The sequence below is a fragment of the Ictidomys tridecemlineatus genome, chromosome 15, assembly GCF_052094955.1.
Source record: "Ictidomys tridecemlineatus isolate mIctTri1 chromosome 15, mIctTri1.hap1, whole genome shotgun sequence".
NCBI lineage: Eukaryota > Metazoa > Chordata > Mammalia > Rodentia > Sciuridae > Ictidomys > Ictidomys tridecemlineatus.
The window spans coordinates 13,084,182-13,099,758 of NC_135491.1; the positions used below are offsets into that span (position 1 = coordinate 13,084,182).

The 15,577-nt window shown below is 44.0% G+C and overlaps 1 protein-coding gene across 1 annotated transcript in view; it reads left to right on the forward strand.

Annotated features, from left to right (window-relative positions):
- The first annotated feature begins 6,413 nt into the window (after nucleotides 1-6,413).
- The window catches only part of LOC101958133 (cytochrome P450 2B4), a 28,403-nt gene continuing 19,239 nt past the window's right edge, over nucleotides 6,414-15,577 (forward strand). The window contains exon 1 of the mRNA XM_078032021.1: nucleotides 6,414-6,634. Within this exon, the coding sequence (XP_077888147.1) occupies nucleotides 6,464-6,634 (171 nt within the window). The 5' untranslated portion in view covers nucleotides 6,414-6,463. The remainder of the gene's footprint in view (nucleotides 6,635-15,577) is intronic.

Here is a 15,577-nt window from a genome sequence, read left to right on the forward strand (position 1 = left end):
GAGAGAGAGAGAGAGAGAGAGAGAGAGAATTTCAATATTTATTTTTCAGTTTTCGGCAGACACAACATCTTTGTTGGTATGTGGTGCTGAGGATCAAACCCAGGCCGCACGCATGCCAGGGGAGCGCTCTACTGCTTGAGCCACATCTCCAGCCTCCATCTCAAAATTCTTCATGATTTTTTTTCAGTCCAGAGGATGGAACACAGGGCTTCATGAATACTTGCACAGCACTCTACTACTGAGCTGCATCCCCAGCCCATTTTAAAAAATTTATTCACTTTTTAATTTTAGACTGAAGTTTGCTAAACTTGCCAGGCTGGCTTCAAAGTTGCAATCCTCCTGATTCAGCCTCCTGAGTTGCTTGCTGGGACTACAGCCATGATCCTTAATTTAATGACATCTTTGAAGTCCCTTTTTCCATATTAGGTAACATTCCCAGTTTCTGGGGACTGGGATATGCACATATTTGGGAAGTCATTATTCAGGTACTAAAGAACTCTGCATAGGGTTGCTGAGGGAAATAAGAAGGAAAAAAAAAAACAAGATACTTACTGTGATTCTATTTATATAAAATTCCAGGAAATTTGGGTGGGTGACCAAGAGCAGTGATATGCTGGAGGAGTTGGAATGGGGCTTCAAATGGGCACGAGGAAACTTTTGAGGAGGTGGATGTGTTTATTGATTGTGGTGGAGGTCACACGGGTGCACAGTATCTCAAAACTTACCAAATGGTACAGTGGATACCGGCAGCCTATTGTGTGTCATTTATTGGTCACTAAAGTTGTTAAAAATTCAAAAAGTAATGCCAAGTGCTCTTTCAAATACAAAAACGATCACTTTCACAGATGTCAGCCCCATTGGGCAGCTTTTCAAGTCTTTAGCAGCCCTTTGGGAGTCGACCAGACTCCAAGACTAACTTCCCCATTGTCAGAGAAGAGCCATCCAATGGTGAGCTCTGCTGGCTCACATGATCCTTACCCACCAATCAGACTAGCCCTGCTGGCTCACATGATCCTTACCCACCAATCAGACTAGCCCTGCTGGCTCACATGATCCTTACCCACCAATCAGAAAGCACCTCATGCCAACTGTCAAACTGTTCAACAGTTAAACTGTCATAACTGTCAAACTACCCCCAGCTCTATAAATATGCAGAGCTGTTCCTCAATAGTAGGGCATTTTCTCCAACAGGAGCCTTGTTCATTCTTTCACAGCCGAAGAGGACTAGGATGGCCCAGGTCTGGTGAACACGGGTCCTTGTGGGTCCCTCAGCTGCCGGAAGTCAGGTCGGCCCCCTGCAGGCCCTCTGTCCCTGTATCCTTGTCTCTGTCCCTCTCTTCTTCTCCTGCCTTCTCCCTCCCTGTGACTCCTGGCCCTTCTCTTTCTTTTGCCTCTGTGTTAATCTCCTCATCTGTTTCTTCCTGATTGGCTTCTGCCTCTCATCTGATCTTTTCTTTTTTCGCACCATGTCTTTGAGATCCTGTGTGTGATTTGTGCTTATAGCACACCTGACCTGGAACCCTAATCTTAGCCAGAGATCTTTGGTTTGTGTTCAGGTTTCACCAAGTTTGCATTGAAAAAGACGATTCACATACCCCAGTTGTGAGAATATAGAGAAAAATAAAAATATGGAGACGTTTTTCAATAGCTGACCTGAGCATCAACTTTTGAAATTAAAATTAAATTAAATATCAATTTGGTTGATTGCATCACATTTCAAATGTTCTAGTGGCCCTGTGTGGCGACGATGAGCACATTGGACAAGGTCACTCCAAATGGCTGTGCGACTTTTGGTGAGATCCTCGACCTCTTTGTACTTTATCATAAAATGGGGAGGACAACAAAACATCCCTCAAAACACGAGGATGTAACTAACTTAGGCTCTTGTGAGCACTGGAACGTTCTTGTCTCATGCATCCAAAGAATGAAGTATGCAGACAACGATGGTGAAAATCCAGGAGCGGATTTATTAGAAGCAAACATGGAGAGCTCTCATAACATGGGGACAGTCCCAAAGAGGGCACCGTTGGAGATGCTCTCTCTAGGGGTTTTTCTGTTTGATTTGATGAGGACCTAACCTTTCATTGGAAAGTCTGTCTTGATTGTTCTCTTTTTCTGACTCAGTTGAAGGTGTGTAATATTTTTAAAAAATATATATTTTAGTTGTTGATGGACATTTACTTATTTATATGTGGTACTGAGAATCGAACCCAGCACCTCACACATGCTAGGGAAGTGCTCTGCCACTGAGCCACCATCCCAGGCCCGAAGATGTACAATTTTAATTTCTTTTCCCCATCCCCATAATGGGATAGTTTAGTGTCTTTGTTAGCCCTAGTTTCCTGTACTTGTTCCTTAAAACAAATGAATTTCTGAGGTTCAGAATAACTGGGGTTGACTAATGTCATGGGGGTCAAGAAGCCTGGGGCAATAACACAATGTCTGGGCCTCCAGTTTGAGTGAGGCTCTCCCCATTTTGTTCAGGCAACAAAGACCAAAAATCACACCCCACCACACCAAACCGAACCAAAACAGAATAAAAACCCCCTCCAACAAGCTTTAGCCTAAGGTTTTAATCTGAGGTGGTGCGACCCCCATTTTCCAAGGTTCCCATTTCTATCTCCTGCCTCAAGCACTCAGTGAGTGTCTCTGTGTAGAGCCTGTATTGCCCCTGACCAGGAAGCCCTGGGTCCTCATTCTGTGAGATGACCCCCTCACAGCAGAAGCAAGGTCCTGGGGTTAGGAAAGGCTATGGTGGCACCTCTCTAATGTCAGTAAAGCAGGTTCTATCCTTGAAAAACATTATGTTTCTCTGTCCCTTCTTCATGAGTCAAAGCAGGAAGACTCAGATGCCAGGGCCAGGGTCTGGGAGGAGTTTGCTTAGCATTGCAGGAATGATGTCACCTCATTTCTCCCCAGGCCTCACCTCATTCTGTAAGAGGGCCTTGTCTGTAAAAGGGATGCACCAGGGGCATGAAGAGAGCCAGACCCAGGTCCTGTGGTTTGAATGTTGTCCCCTTCAAAATTCCTGCTGATGCCATTGTGACATTCTTAAGATATTGCAGCTGTGAAATTTACATACAACTGTCCTCTCATCCATGAGGGATGCCTCCTAACATGCCCAGTGACCCCTGACACTTTGGATAGTACTGACCCCTATAGATACTATGTTTTTTCCTGTAGGAATATCTGAATGAAAAAGTTTGATAAGTTAGGCACAGCAAGAGATTAACCAAAATAACTTAGAGTAAAATAGAAGAATTATAATAACATACTGTAATAAAAGTTAGGTTGAGTTTGGTCTTTGTCTCAAAGTATTTTATTGTACTGACTCACTTTTTTTTTTCTTTTTCTTTTTGGTACCAGGGATTGAACCCGGGGTGGAGAAGGGCTTTGTGGCTCTGTAAGAATTACTTCCTGGTTTTCCTCTCTGGGAGGATTGTCTATCTCTTCTGGAGGACTCTCTATGACTGTGGATGTTTCCTCTCTATGACCCTGACTTCTACAATCTTCCTCCAGGCTATCCTGATCTAGTTCCAGCAAGCTCAAACTTTTGGTTTAGCTCAGAGAGCTTTCAAATGGCTCAAGAGAAAAGAAATTAACTTAGCCTCAGGCAGATTTTCCATTTGAATAGACTTAATAGCTCTCTGAATGCCTTTCAATAGATCTCCAGGGGGCCATAAACTATGGCCCACGTATTCAAAAGATAAATTTCTAAGGCGTCCAAATTTTTTGAATATTTTCAATGCCTCCAGGTAATTCATTAGAAAGGCAATTTTTTTGGTAATTTCCTTCCTAATTTCTCCCAAGTATGTAAATTTGGCGAATCTTGGTCACAAAACCAAGGGCAAAATTCACCTACAACCTTTAAGAATTGTAATAACTGAGTCTTTTTTTATCTGTTTTCCTTTCTGATTAATTATAGTTTCTAGAATAGTCAAATACATCTCCTTATCAGTAGCAATTGAATTTCCCATTTTATATAATTTAACGTCTCGTTCTTTCAGTACCTCCAGGTACTTTTGTGACCCCAAATTGTCACCAATTCCTTTATCTTTATAGCACGCTCCCACTCAATCTAGTTGAACTAAAATGTCCCTTCGTGGTCGCCAATTCCACCGCACGACCAGCACGCTGGCTTCATACAAGAGGTTCGAAGCATAGAAGTTAACTAGTGAGATCAAAATAAACACACAAACTCAATTACCTTTTTCTTTGACCAGGTCTGAGATGGCCCTCCCTCTGGCTCCTGCCTCGAGCCACCTGGTGGGGCAGCGAGGCTTACTTAGGACTAGCAGGAGAGAGGAGAGAGAGAGAGAGGGGGGGGGGGGAGGGGGAGGGGGAGGGGGGGGGAGAGAGAGAGAGAGAGAGAGAGAGAGAGAGAGAGAGAGAGAGAACAAGAACAAGAAATTCAGGGGAAAAATTCCATCCAATGAAGGTCGAGGGGGACAGCATTCCAATGTCAGGGTCAGTGATTGGTCTCAGGGTCAATGGTCAGTCACACCCCCACACGGATGGGCTCTCGCACCTAGAGAGGGTGGGGATTAGTTCATCACAGTTTAGCCAGAACGCCTCACACCCAATCAGGGAGGTGCCCAATCACGTGTGAGAATGGCTTCCCACAACCCAGTTTAAAATTTAGGATCTGTCCATTTCTGGAATTTTCCATTTAATATTTTTGAACTGCAGTTGACCATGGGTAACTGAAAACCCTCCCCCAGGAGGGGACGACTGTATTTTACAAGAAGATAACTTGTTCTGACCTCACAAGCTCATTCTCTGCAGGATGAATCATGACTTGAGTCTCACCTGTAGGTGACAAAGAAAAGACTTTGGACTTTTGAGTTGGTGCTGGAACAACCAATTAGATCCCCAGGGCTATTGGGAATGACTATGTTCTGCATGTGAGAAGAACATGAGTTATTTTTCTTGGGGGGTGGTGGTGGGGGTTGAGGGGGGACAAGGCCTAATGCAATAGTTTGAATGTTCCCTCTAAAAATCATTTTGAAACTTGATTGCTTTTCTAACATTATTAAGAGAGGTATTTAAGGGCTGGGGTGGTGGCTCAGTGGTAGAGCGCTCCCCTAGCCCTTGTGAGGCACTGATTGGATCCTCAGCACCACATAGAAATAAATAATTAAAATAAAGTCACTGTGTCCACCTACAACTAAAGGAAAAAAATGCGGTGGGGAGACATTTAAGGGCTCTGGCCTCTGAGTGGATTAGTTGCTGTGGGGGTAGGTTAGGTATCCAGAGAGTCCTACTCCCCCAGTTCTTCTCTCTTAAGCATGTCCCCTCGCCTTCTTGCCATGTTATGACACAGCTCGAAGGCCTTCACCAAATGCAGCACCATGCTCCTGGGCTTCACAGCCTGAACCAAATAAATTTCTGTTCATTATCAACCACTCAAGCTCTGATATCCAGTTACAGAAGACAACAACAATGACGGTGACAAAAAGCAGACCAGACACCGTCCCCATGCTCCCGGAGCTCAGAGTCTAAAGGGGAAATAGAGGCAGAGCCAGAGAAAGAGCAAGAGAGTCAGAGAGTTTCCTGCACTGGGAAGTCAGCCAGAGGCAGAGAGGGAGCCAGCCTGCACTGGCCGGAAGGACCAGAGACCAAGGGACCAGCTGCACCTCCTGCCTGGTGTCTGTCCTGACTCCCTCTGGGTCACAGTCCTGTATCTCTTGCTTCTCCCTGTTTCTCCATCACTCCCACCTGTGTCTGTCACAGAAGAGGGAGTGAAAGGAAGAACCTGGAGACAGCCACATCTGCAGGCCTTACAGAGACAGGGGCTCACAGGAACGCACAGGGACGCACATCACCACCAACCCCACGACTCAAATGCAACCACCTTTTCACATGTGAAACCAAACGAATATGTAGAAGCCCTCACACAGGCAAGAACGTCTGCATAACAACACCCAGACTCCTGAGCAAAAATGCACACCAGCACCTTCATGTAGAAAACGTCCCTTTGCAGGTCAAAAGCACACCAGCGCCCACACAGTGGCAAGCAGGCAGGGACAATCGCATGCCAGCATAAACAAGCAGACAATATCTGTGGACACTGCACACCCAACCACACCCAAGAACACAGAAGAAAAGACACAACACCGCACAGAGCAGCACACACCCCCGTGCACTGTGGTATCACTTTCACAGAATCTCTGCCAATATCTGGGGAGGAGGCAGAGGGGAAGGGAGGGGGCAGGTGGGAGGGGGCAGGTGGGAGGGGGCAGGTGGGAGGGGGCAGGTGGGAGGGGGCAGGTGGGAGGGGGCAGGTCACGGGGCCAAGCAAGCAGGAAGTGTGAGCACCCAGCACCTCTCTGCTACTTCACACTCTTGGACGGTGACGAGGGAGGCGGGGAGCAGATGGGGTTGCATAACAGGGTGGGGAGGAGGCTCGGGATAAAAGGTCCAGCTGAGGCTGCAGCTGGTGGACGGCGGTCAGACCAGGACCATGGAGCTCAGTGTCCTCCTGCTCCTTGCTCTGCTCACAGGCCTCTTTCTTCTGCTGGTCAGGGGCCACCCAAAGGCCAGCAGCCGCCTCCCACCAGGCCCCCGTCCTCTGCCCTTCTTGGGGAACCTTCTGCAGATGGACAGGAGAGGCTTGCTCAATTCCTTCTTGCGGGTGAGACAGATGGATGGGGCCCTGCAGTGGGCTGGTCGCTGCCTCTGTACTTGGGGATCCCTCAGCAGGAAGAGCAAGGCCTCCTTCCAGCTCAGGGGTTGGGTGGGGACGGCTGGTGTGTGAAGGGCCTGAGCCCGAATCTTGATGGAGAGTGGTCAGATGGCCAGGGGCGCTGTCCCGGGGGAGGGGTGGTGGTGAGTGGCTGTGCAGAGGTGTGTGGATGTGAGCCACGGTGCAGACCTTTGCTGTCCTCCGTCACCCTCGGCTGTGACCTGGGTGCCTGCCTATCCCTGGAAGAGAGGAACAGGGTGGCACCAGTCCAGGGGAGATTATTTCTGCCAACAAGAGTGAGCAGAGGCTGGCCTGAGTCAGGACGGAGGTGAGGGAGGAGAGGGCAGGGAGAGCTTGTTAACATAAACAGCCAGTTGACCCTCTCCGTCATTTACCAGGCCCTGTGTCAATACTCTGATGCATGCATTTGTGTTTAAATATCTGCTTATTAATAATTAATCGGCATCCATGACCCCACTTTCCAGTGGGGGAGCTGGAATCTTGACAGTGGCTCCCAGCTCCTCTGTCCCTTTCCCTCGCCCTGCAGACCACCCTCCTGAATCTCAGGTCTGTTCTCCCTTTTGTTTTGATACATACATATATATATATATATATATATATATATATATATATATATATTCTGATCAGTGGCCTATTAGTTAATAACATTTTGTTGTTGTTGTTGTTTGGTGCTGAGGCTGGAACCCAGGGCTTTGTGCATACTAGGCAAGTTCTCTACCAAGTAGCTATACCCTCAGCTCCATCTCAGTATCTTTTTTTTTTTTTTTTTTGTACCTGGGCACTCGACCACTGAGTCACATCCCCAGCCCTATTTTGGATTTTCTTTAGAGACAGGGTCTCACTGAGTTGCTTAGCGCCTCACTTTTGCTGAGGCTGGCTTTGAACTCATGATCCTCCTGCCTCAGCCTTCTGAGCCACTGGGATTACAGGTGTGTGTCACCATGCCTGGCTATCTCAGTGTCTTGTGACAAAACTTATTTTTTTTAGTACAATATTTATTTGAGAATAAAAACTATTTGCTTAAGGAGCATATAAATGATGAATGATTATAATTTATGTATGTACATATGTGTTTATCATAGTCAGTCAAGTCAAGCATTGGTCTTTAGTGACTATTTGACATTGTCCACCAGACCTGAGAGATGCAATGTATCTGAGTCTCAGACTCTCAAGTTATGGGACATTTTGAATTTTTCAGAGGAGTTACACAGAGAGTCTCATGAGTAGATAAGACATTTTTGAGTTGCATCTGTGCTGGGCAGTGCTCATAATCATAGTGTGAGCAGTGACAAGATTTAGGAAGGTGGTTAGAGGCCAAGTTGGTTCAACTTTTGGACAGAAACATCCTCTTCAACTCAATTCACTGAATTTCCTCTTTTATAAAATGTGCATTATCAGTGCATTATACTTGTACATAATGGTGGGATTCATTTCAACATAATCATACATGATGAAATAATCTTCTCTCTTTCTCAGTCCCCAGTGCTTCCTCTCCCCATCCCCTCTTCTCCCCCTTCCCCTCCCTCTACTCTCCTGGTCTTCCATTTATTTATTAATTTATTTTTATTTTGTGCTATACATAAAGGTGAAATTCACTGTGTACGTTCACAGGTGTACATAGCACAACTTTGTCAATTTCATTCCAGGTTACTTCCTTTTCCCATCCATCTTCCCTCTCCCTCAATTTTTTTCCTCTACTCTACAGATCTCAATTCTGTTTTTATGGGTTCTGCCCTGACTCTTATCGTGCTTAAGCTTCTGCACATGAGAGAAAAACATTTGACCCTTGATTTTCTGAGTCTGGCTTATTTCACTTAGCACGATGCTCTTCAGTTCCATCAATTTATCAGTAAATGACATAATGCCATTCTTCTTTATGGCTGAGTAGAACTCCATTGTGTACATATACCACATTTTCTTTATTCCTTCATCTGTTGACAGGGATCTGGAGAATTCCTTACTTTGGGTATTGTGAATTGTGCTGCTATGAATATTGATGTGCCAGTGTCACTATAAGATGCTGATTTTAGTACTTTTGGATAATTACCAAGGAGTGGGATAATTAGGACTTATGGTGGTTCTATTCCTAGATTGTGAGGAATCTCCATTCTTCTTTTGAAAATGGTTGTATTAATTTGCAGTCTCACAACAATGTATGAAAGTACATTCCCCTGCCCCCCAGAAAATCAATGTACATAATTTACCATATAAATGGAATTAAGGAAAAGAATCATGATCATTTCAATAGATACATAAAAGGCCTTTGACAAAACCCAACACTCATTCATGTTAAAATTCTGGAGAAACTAAGGATAGAAAGAACTTACCTCACCATTATAATGACTATTATATGACAAATCCAAAGTCAACATCATACTGAATACAGAAAAACTGGAAGTATTTTCTCTAAAATCAGAAACAAGACAAGGATGTCCACTTTTACCACTTGTATTTAATATAGTTATTGAAACTATAGCCAGAGCAATAGGCAGGAAAATGAAATTAAACGGATACAAATAGGAAGAAAGAAGTCAAATTATCTCTTTTTGCTGATGACATGATCCTCTATCTAGAAGACCCCACCCCCCAAAAAAACTCCACCAGAAGACTTCTAGAGCTGATAAAAAAATTCAGCAAAGTGGCAGGATACAAGAGCAACATACCCAAATCAATAGCTTTCCTATACTCCAATGGAACTGCTGAGAAAGAAATCACAAACACTATCTTGTTTACAACATCAGAAACCAAAACAAAATAAAAAGTTGGGAATAAATCTGGCCAAGGTAGTGAAAGACTAGAGAACATTGAAGAAATTAACTGAAGACCTTAGAAGATGGGAAGTGTTCCCCATGTTCTGGTAAGGGCAGAATAAATATTGTCAAAATGGTCATACTAACAAAACTGTCATACAGACTCAATGCAATTCCCATGAAAACAGCAATGATATTCTTAAGATAACTAGAAATAGCAGTTCTAAAATTAATTTGGAAGAACAATAGACTCAGAATAGGGCAAAGAAATCTAGAACAAGAGGAGCAATGCTGGAGGCATTGATCTCAAATTATACTACAGAGCTATAGTAACAAAAACAGCATAGTATTGGCACAAAAACAGATATGGAAATGAATGAAATGGAAAAGAAGACACAGAGTCAAATCCACATAGATACAGCCATCTGATACTTGACCGAGGTGCAAAAAACATACATTAGAGAAAAGATAGACTTTTAAACAAATGGTGCTGTAAAAGCTGGATATCCATATGAAAACAAAGGAAGATTTCTTTTACCCTGCCCCAAATTCAACCCAAAGTGGACCAAAGACCCAGGAATTGGACCAGAAACTTTGCAACTGCTAGAAGAAGAATCAACACTCCAATATATTGGCTCTGACACCAACTTCCTTAACAAGACTCCTAAAGTGCAACAATCAAAACTGAGAATCAATAAGTGCAACAACATCCAATGAAAAAGCTTCTGCACAGCAAAGGAAATGATTAAGACAATGAAGAGAGAGCCGACAGAGTGGGGAAAATCCTTTCCAGTCTCTCCTTTGACAGGGGATTAATATCCAGGATATATAAAGAATTAAAAAAACTCAACATCAAAGAAAAAAATTTCAATCAATCAATAGACATTTCTCAAAAGAAGAAATACAAGTGGCCAACAGATAAATAAGAAAAATTCAACATTCCTAAGAACCAGGTAAATGCAAATAAAAAACGATATTGAGATTTTTCTCTCGCTCTTGTTGGGATGGAAATCATCAAGAACACTGGCTCCCTCTTCAAGGGAGCCTTCTAAGGTCTCAGAGGCTAACTGGGTGCCAACCGTCCTTCCACTAGCAGAATTTGCTGCCCCCACCCCCAGCTCTTGGTGTCTTACTGTCTCTTTTCCCAATGAGGGTTGGTGAAGATATTGGCAATAAAGATCCTTTACAGATTCTGAAAGAAGTCAAACTGACCATGGAATTCCTGTTTGCCTAAGATGTGAGTTTAAAAAAGATGTGGTGGTCAACTTGTTGGAGTGCAGGCAGTGGGGACTTCTTAGGAAGGGATTTCGTATGGATTGTGGAAGGGGTGGACATTCGCTGACCTCTGAGGCATCTTTTCACTGTAAGATTCTATGATCCTGGGTATCCTGTATATTTTACAAAAGTAGTTCAGACTCTATGAGCTAATCATTTGTTGGAAAGGCTAAGTTAGCTTTGTGTCATAATAACCCTGCCGTGGTGATGTCTGGGGACAGTGAAGGAGATCACTAGGGGTGAGTCAGTGTGGAGTAGCCCAGCAACCAGTGCCAGCAGCTGCTCTGCGGGGGTAGTCTGGTTGCCCTTCTACCTGTAACTAATGCAAATAAAGAATGTACAAACCTAATTACACTCTATGTAGGACCATTTGCAGGTTCAAGTAAGTCCTGGGGATCATGCTTATGGATCTATATTTTGTCCTGACCCCCCAAACCCATGCTTCTTGGCTGTCATGAGCTAAACATATTTCTCCACCACACCCCTCTGCCACAGTGTTCTGTTCACTTCAGGACCAAAGCAATGGAGTTAGTGAACTATGGACTGAAACTATGAGTCAAAATAAATATTTTCTCCTTTAATTTGTTTTTCTCAGGTATTTTGTCTCAGTAACGGAAACTGAATAACACAAGATATTGGTGTTGAGAAGAGGGTTGTTGCTATGATTACATTTGATCATGTTTTGGAAACCCTTGGAACAGGTTTGCAGGAGGAATTTGGAAAATCTTGGCAATGAGGGATAGAGAAGCCTGAGAATGTTGTAAGTAGAGACTAAGGGATATTTCTGGTGCAAGATCAGAAAACCAGAATGCTGTCAGGAATGAACGTAGTGAAGACTGTGCTCATGAGGTTTCCGATGGGAGCAAGGATTCTAGTGGGTATTGAACCAGAGGCCATTTGTATGACATTCTGACAAAAACTTTGTATACATTTTGTCTGTGCCCTGAGACTTTGTGTGAAGTTGAATGTAAATTAATCTGGAAAAGGAAATTTCAAGGTAGTACAGTATTCAGGCAGCAACATGTGGACTGCTGGCTGCTTGTGCCTATATTTACTATGCAAATTGAGAGCAAGAAGCAGAGCAGAAGATTCTGACAAATCTTTAGTTTGGTTGGAAAAGAAGTCCATATAAAGTTGGGGCCAATGAAAGTGTGGTCGCTTCAAGGATTGGCTGCTCTAAAAAGAAGCCAAGTACATTGCAGCTGAAGAATAGAAAAGATGTTTTGAGGGTATCTCAGGAACTGGCCAGACCCCCTCAACCCCCTTTGCAGGCTCAAGAGTGTAAAAGTGTAAACTCCTCTGAAATAGCTTGCTTTGAGGAGAGAGTGCCAGGGCACCCTGCTCTCACAGTGCCACCAGGAAGTTGTTTCCCAGGATCCTTTTCACTGTGTCAACCATCCAGGCATTTAGAGGCCACTATGAAATGGTCCAAGGGGGTCTGGCTACCACTGCTCCTTCTGGTAGCAGAGCAGACCTGGGTGTCATTCACATGGTGCTGGCTTTTTAGGAACATGGAATGCTAGAGTTATGGGGTCATAGAGGCTTTCCTCTTTCTCAGCACCAATGTTCTGTGTTATTCAGCTAGGAGACCAGGCAGTGTGGGACAGGATCAAAATCCTTGAGGGCAGCTCCTAAGAGGGGATGCTCGAAGCTGGGAGAGTGAAGCTAGCGCAGACCCCAGGAATTTGGACAGGATGGGAATGCAGAATATCTGCTTAGGGAAGCACCTGGCGGTGAGCAGAGACACCCAAGACAGAGGCCATGTGGACTGCCACCAGCAAGGCCATCGGGTGGAGCTCTTCAAACCCTGGGGGTACACCTCCTATCACCATGGGGCCAGAGTACCCAACGTGGAGCTGCAGGAGTTAGTGTTTGCCTGTTGGGGTTCAGTCGTGCTTTGGCCCCAGCCCTCGATTTCTGGGCCTCCACCCCGACCTCTTGGAATGGCAGTGCTTACCCATGCATGTCGGGAGCATGGAACTTGCTTTTTGCTTTTTATAGGGGCTCACAGAGAAGAGTTTGCCTTGAACCTCAGAGTAGCCTTTTGAATTTGGACTTTTGGGAAATGCCAGCACTGTTTAGTCTCTGTGGATTCTTAGAAAGGGACTAAATGCATTTTGCATTGCAAAATGTGCATGAGATTTTGGGGGTCATGGATAAAATGTTATGATTTAGATCTGGAGTTCAAGCATTGAAGGCCTGATGCTCCATGCAGTCATATTCAGAGGTGGGATTTTTAGAAAATAATTGGATCACAAGGGCTCCGATCTCATCAATGAATACATTGATAGAATCACATTATTGGCAGGTGGTGGAAAATGCAAGAGGTGGGGCTTAGAAGGGAATGGGTCCTTGGGGACTATAGTTTGTTCCCAACTTCTTTCTCTCTGCTTCCTAGATGGCGTGAGTGGAGCAACATTTTTCTGATACACCCTTCTGCCATGATATCCCACCTTTCCTCAGGCCCAAAGTAGTGAAGCTAGTCAACCATGGATGGAAACCTCTGAAACCATGAGCCAAAATAAATATTTCCTCCTTTAAATTGTTTTTCTCAGGTGTTTTGTCACAGTGACAAAAAACTGACTAACATATCTGAGCACAGTGCTGCTCATAGTACCTGGCACACAGTAGGTGCTCAGTAAATATGTGTACATGAGTAAAGGAGTAAGTGCATGAAAGCACAGGTGTTCCTTGGCTGGCCTTGCTACAGGAAGGGTTGCCACAGACCCAGTGCCTGCCCCCTTTCTGGTTTTTATTACATAGGCAGAGGCCCCGAGTGCATATGATTTCATTTTAATTGCTTTCCATATATCACAGGGGTCCTATAGTGTTCTCCCTGTTGATTTTAGGGCTTACTTGAGACCAGCTGCCCATTTCTTCTGGCTTATTTTTATCTTTTGGAATGCAAATGTCTTCCCTAGGCCTGTCTCACCACTGCAGTTTGGAAATCTATAACTTAGTTTGATTTCACAGGCTCATAGCTAGAGGAGAATTTGCCTCAGGGTAAATTGTGCCTTGCGTCTTAAGACTTTGGTGGCTACTGGGATGGGATGAATGTGTTTTGAATGTGGAAGGCACATGAAGTAGTCCCTTGGGGCCAGTTGTGCAAGGCTATGGTCAGAATGTGTCCTTCGATGTTTATGTGATGAAAACTTAGTCCCAAGGCAACTGTATAGAAAGATGGGGCATTTAAGATGACTGGGCCTGAGGGCTCTGCTTTTAAGGTCAAAGTGGACAGGCATCTGGCAGGGCCTAGTTGTGTGTCATCTCTAGCAGAAGCCACAAGAGAGGTGGCTGAACTCACTTCTATAGCAAACCCACTCTTATGATAATGACATTAATCCACTCACAAAGCAAGGCTTGACTCATGATTGAAAACCAAAATAACCCAGGCTGTGCACACACAGTTTGTATAATAGCCGGAGGATTCACAGAGCCCCTAAAGCACTGTCACGGGCCCTCCCAGGAACTTCTAGGTTTCCACGATCCTCCACCTGAATGGGAAGGAGAGTGTGGCCTTGTGTGTCATGATCTGAAGGACTGGGCGAGGTGCTGCTGTTCCTTCTCCACTCCCCAATAAGCCCCCAGATCCTCCTGGAGTCAGAGAGATGTAGATTTGTGTCAAAAGTTCAACTCTTCTAGAATCTTCTGTAAAATGAGATAGTACCTGTAGAAACATGTGACTCTCACGGTTGGTAGGCAGGACAAATGGGACACTGCCTAGAGGTGGCGTCTGGTAAGTGCTTGCCACGACTCTTACTTTGACCCACTCATCCGTTTACTCACTAACTGAATAATAATCCATTGGCCAACTTCATTCCACAGTTGCTCCACTGTCCTGTCCCTCCTCCCTCCTCCTTGATCCCCTTCCTCTGCTCTACCATTCTCCCTTCTATTTTCATGAGATCCCCCCTTTTATTGTTTATTTTTCTCTAATTTCTGCATATAAAACATTTTTTGACCCTTAACTTTCTCAATCTAGCTACTTTCACTTAGCATGATGCTCTCCAGTTCCACCCATTTACCAGCAAATGACATATTATTCTTTTTTACGGATGAGTGACATTCCATATATGTATGTGTATCTGTAGCCATACCTAAACCTATACCTAGATGTATATCTATCTCCCATTTTCTTTAATTTTTTTTTTTTCTGCTGAGGGACACTAAGGCTGTTTCCATAACTTGGCTGTTGTGAATTGCATTTCTATAAACGTTGGTGTGCGTGTATCACTATAGCATGCTGACTTTAGAATTGTTGTTGTTGTTTTTTTTTTTTTTTGGATAAATACCAAAGAGTGGGCTAGCTCGGTCATATAGTGGTTCTAATCCTAGTCTTTTGAGGAACCTCTATATTGGTCTCCAAAGTGGTTGTACTAATTATGGTTCCATCAGCAATGTGTAAGTGTAGCTTTTCCCCCAAATTCTCATCAGCAATTATCATTATTTCTATTCTTGATGACTGCTATTCTAACAGGGCTGAGACCAAGCTTAGTACAGTTTTGATTTGCATCTCCCTGATTCCTAAGGATATTGAACATTTTTTCCGTATATTTGTTGGCCATTTGTATTTGTTCTTTTGAGAAGTGTCCATTCAGATCATTTGCCCATTTACTGAGTGGGTTATTATTATTATTATTATTATTATTGGTGTTAAGCTTTTTGAGTTCTTTATATATTCTGGTTGGAAGCCTGGCTGGGAAAGATTCCAAACCCCACCCCCCCAATCCCAATCTGTAGGTTCTCTCTGCCATTCTTAACTATTTCCTTTGTGGTACAGAAAATTTTTAATTTAAGGCCATACAATTTATTGATTTTTTGAGCTTTTAGGAATCTATTTATTTAT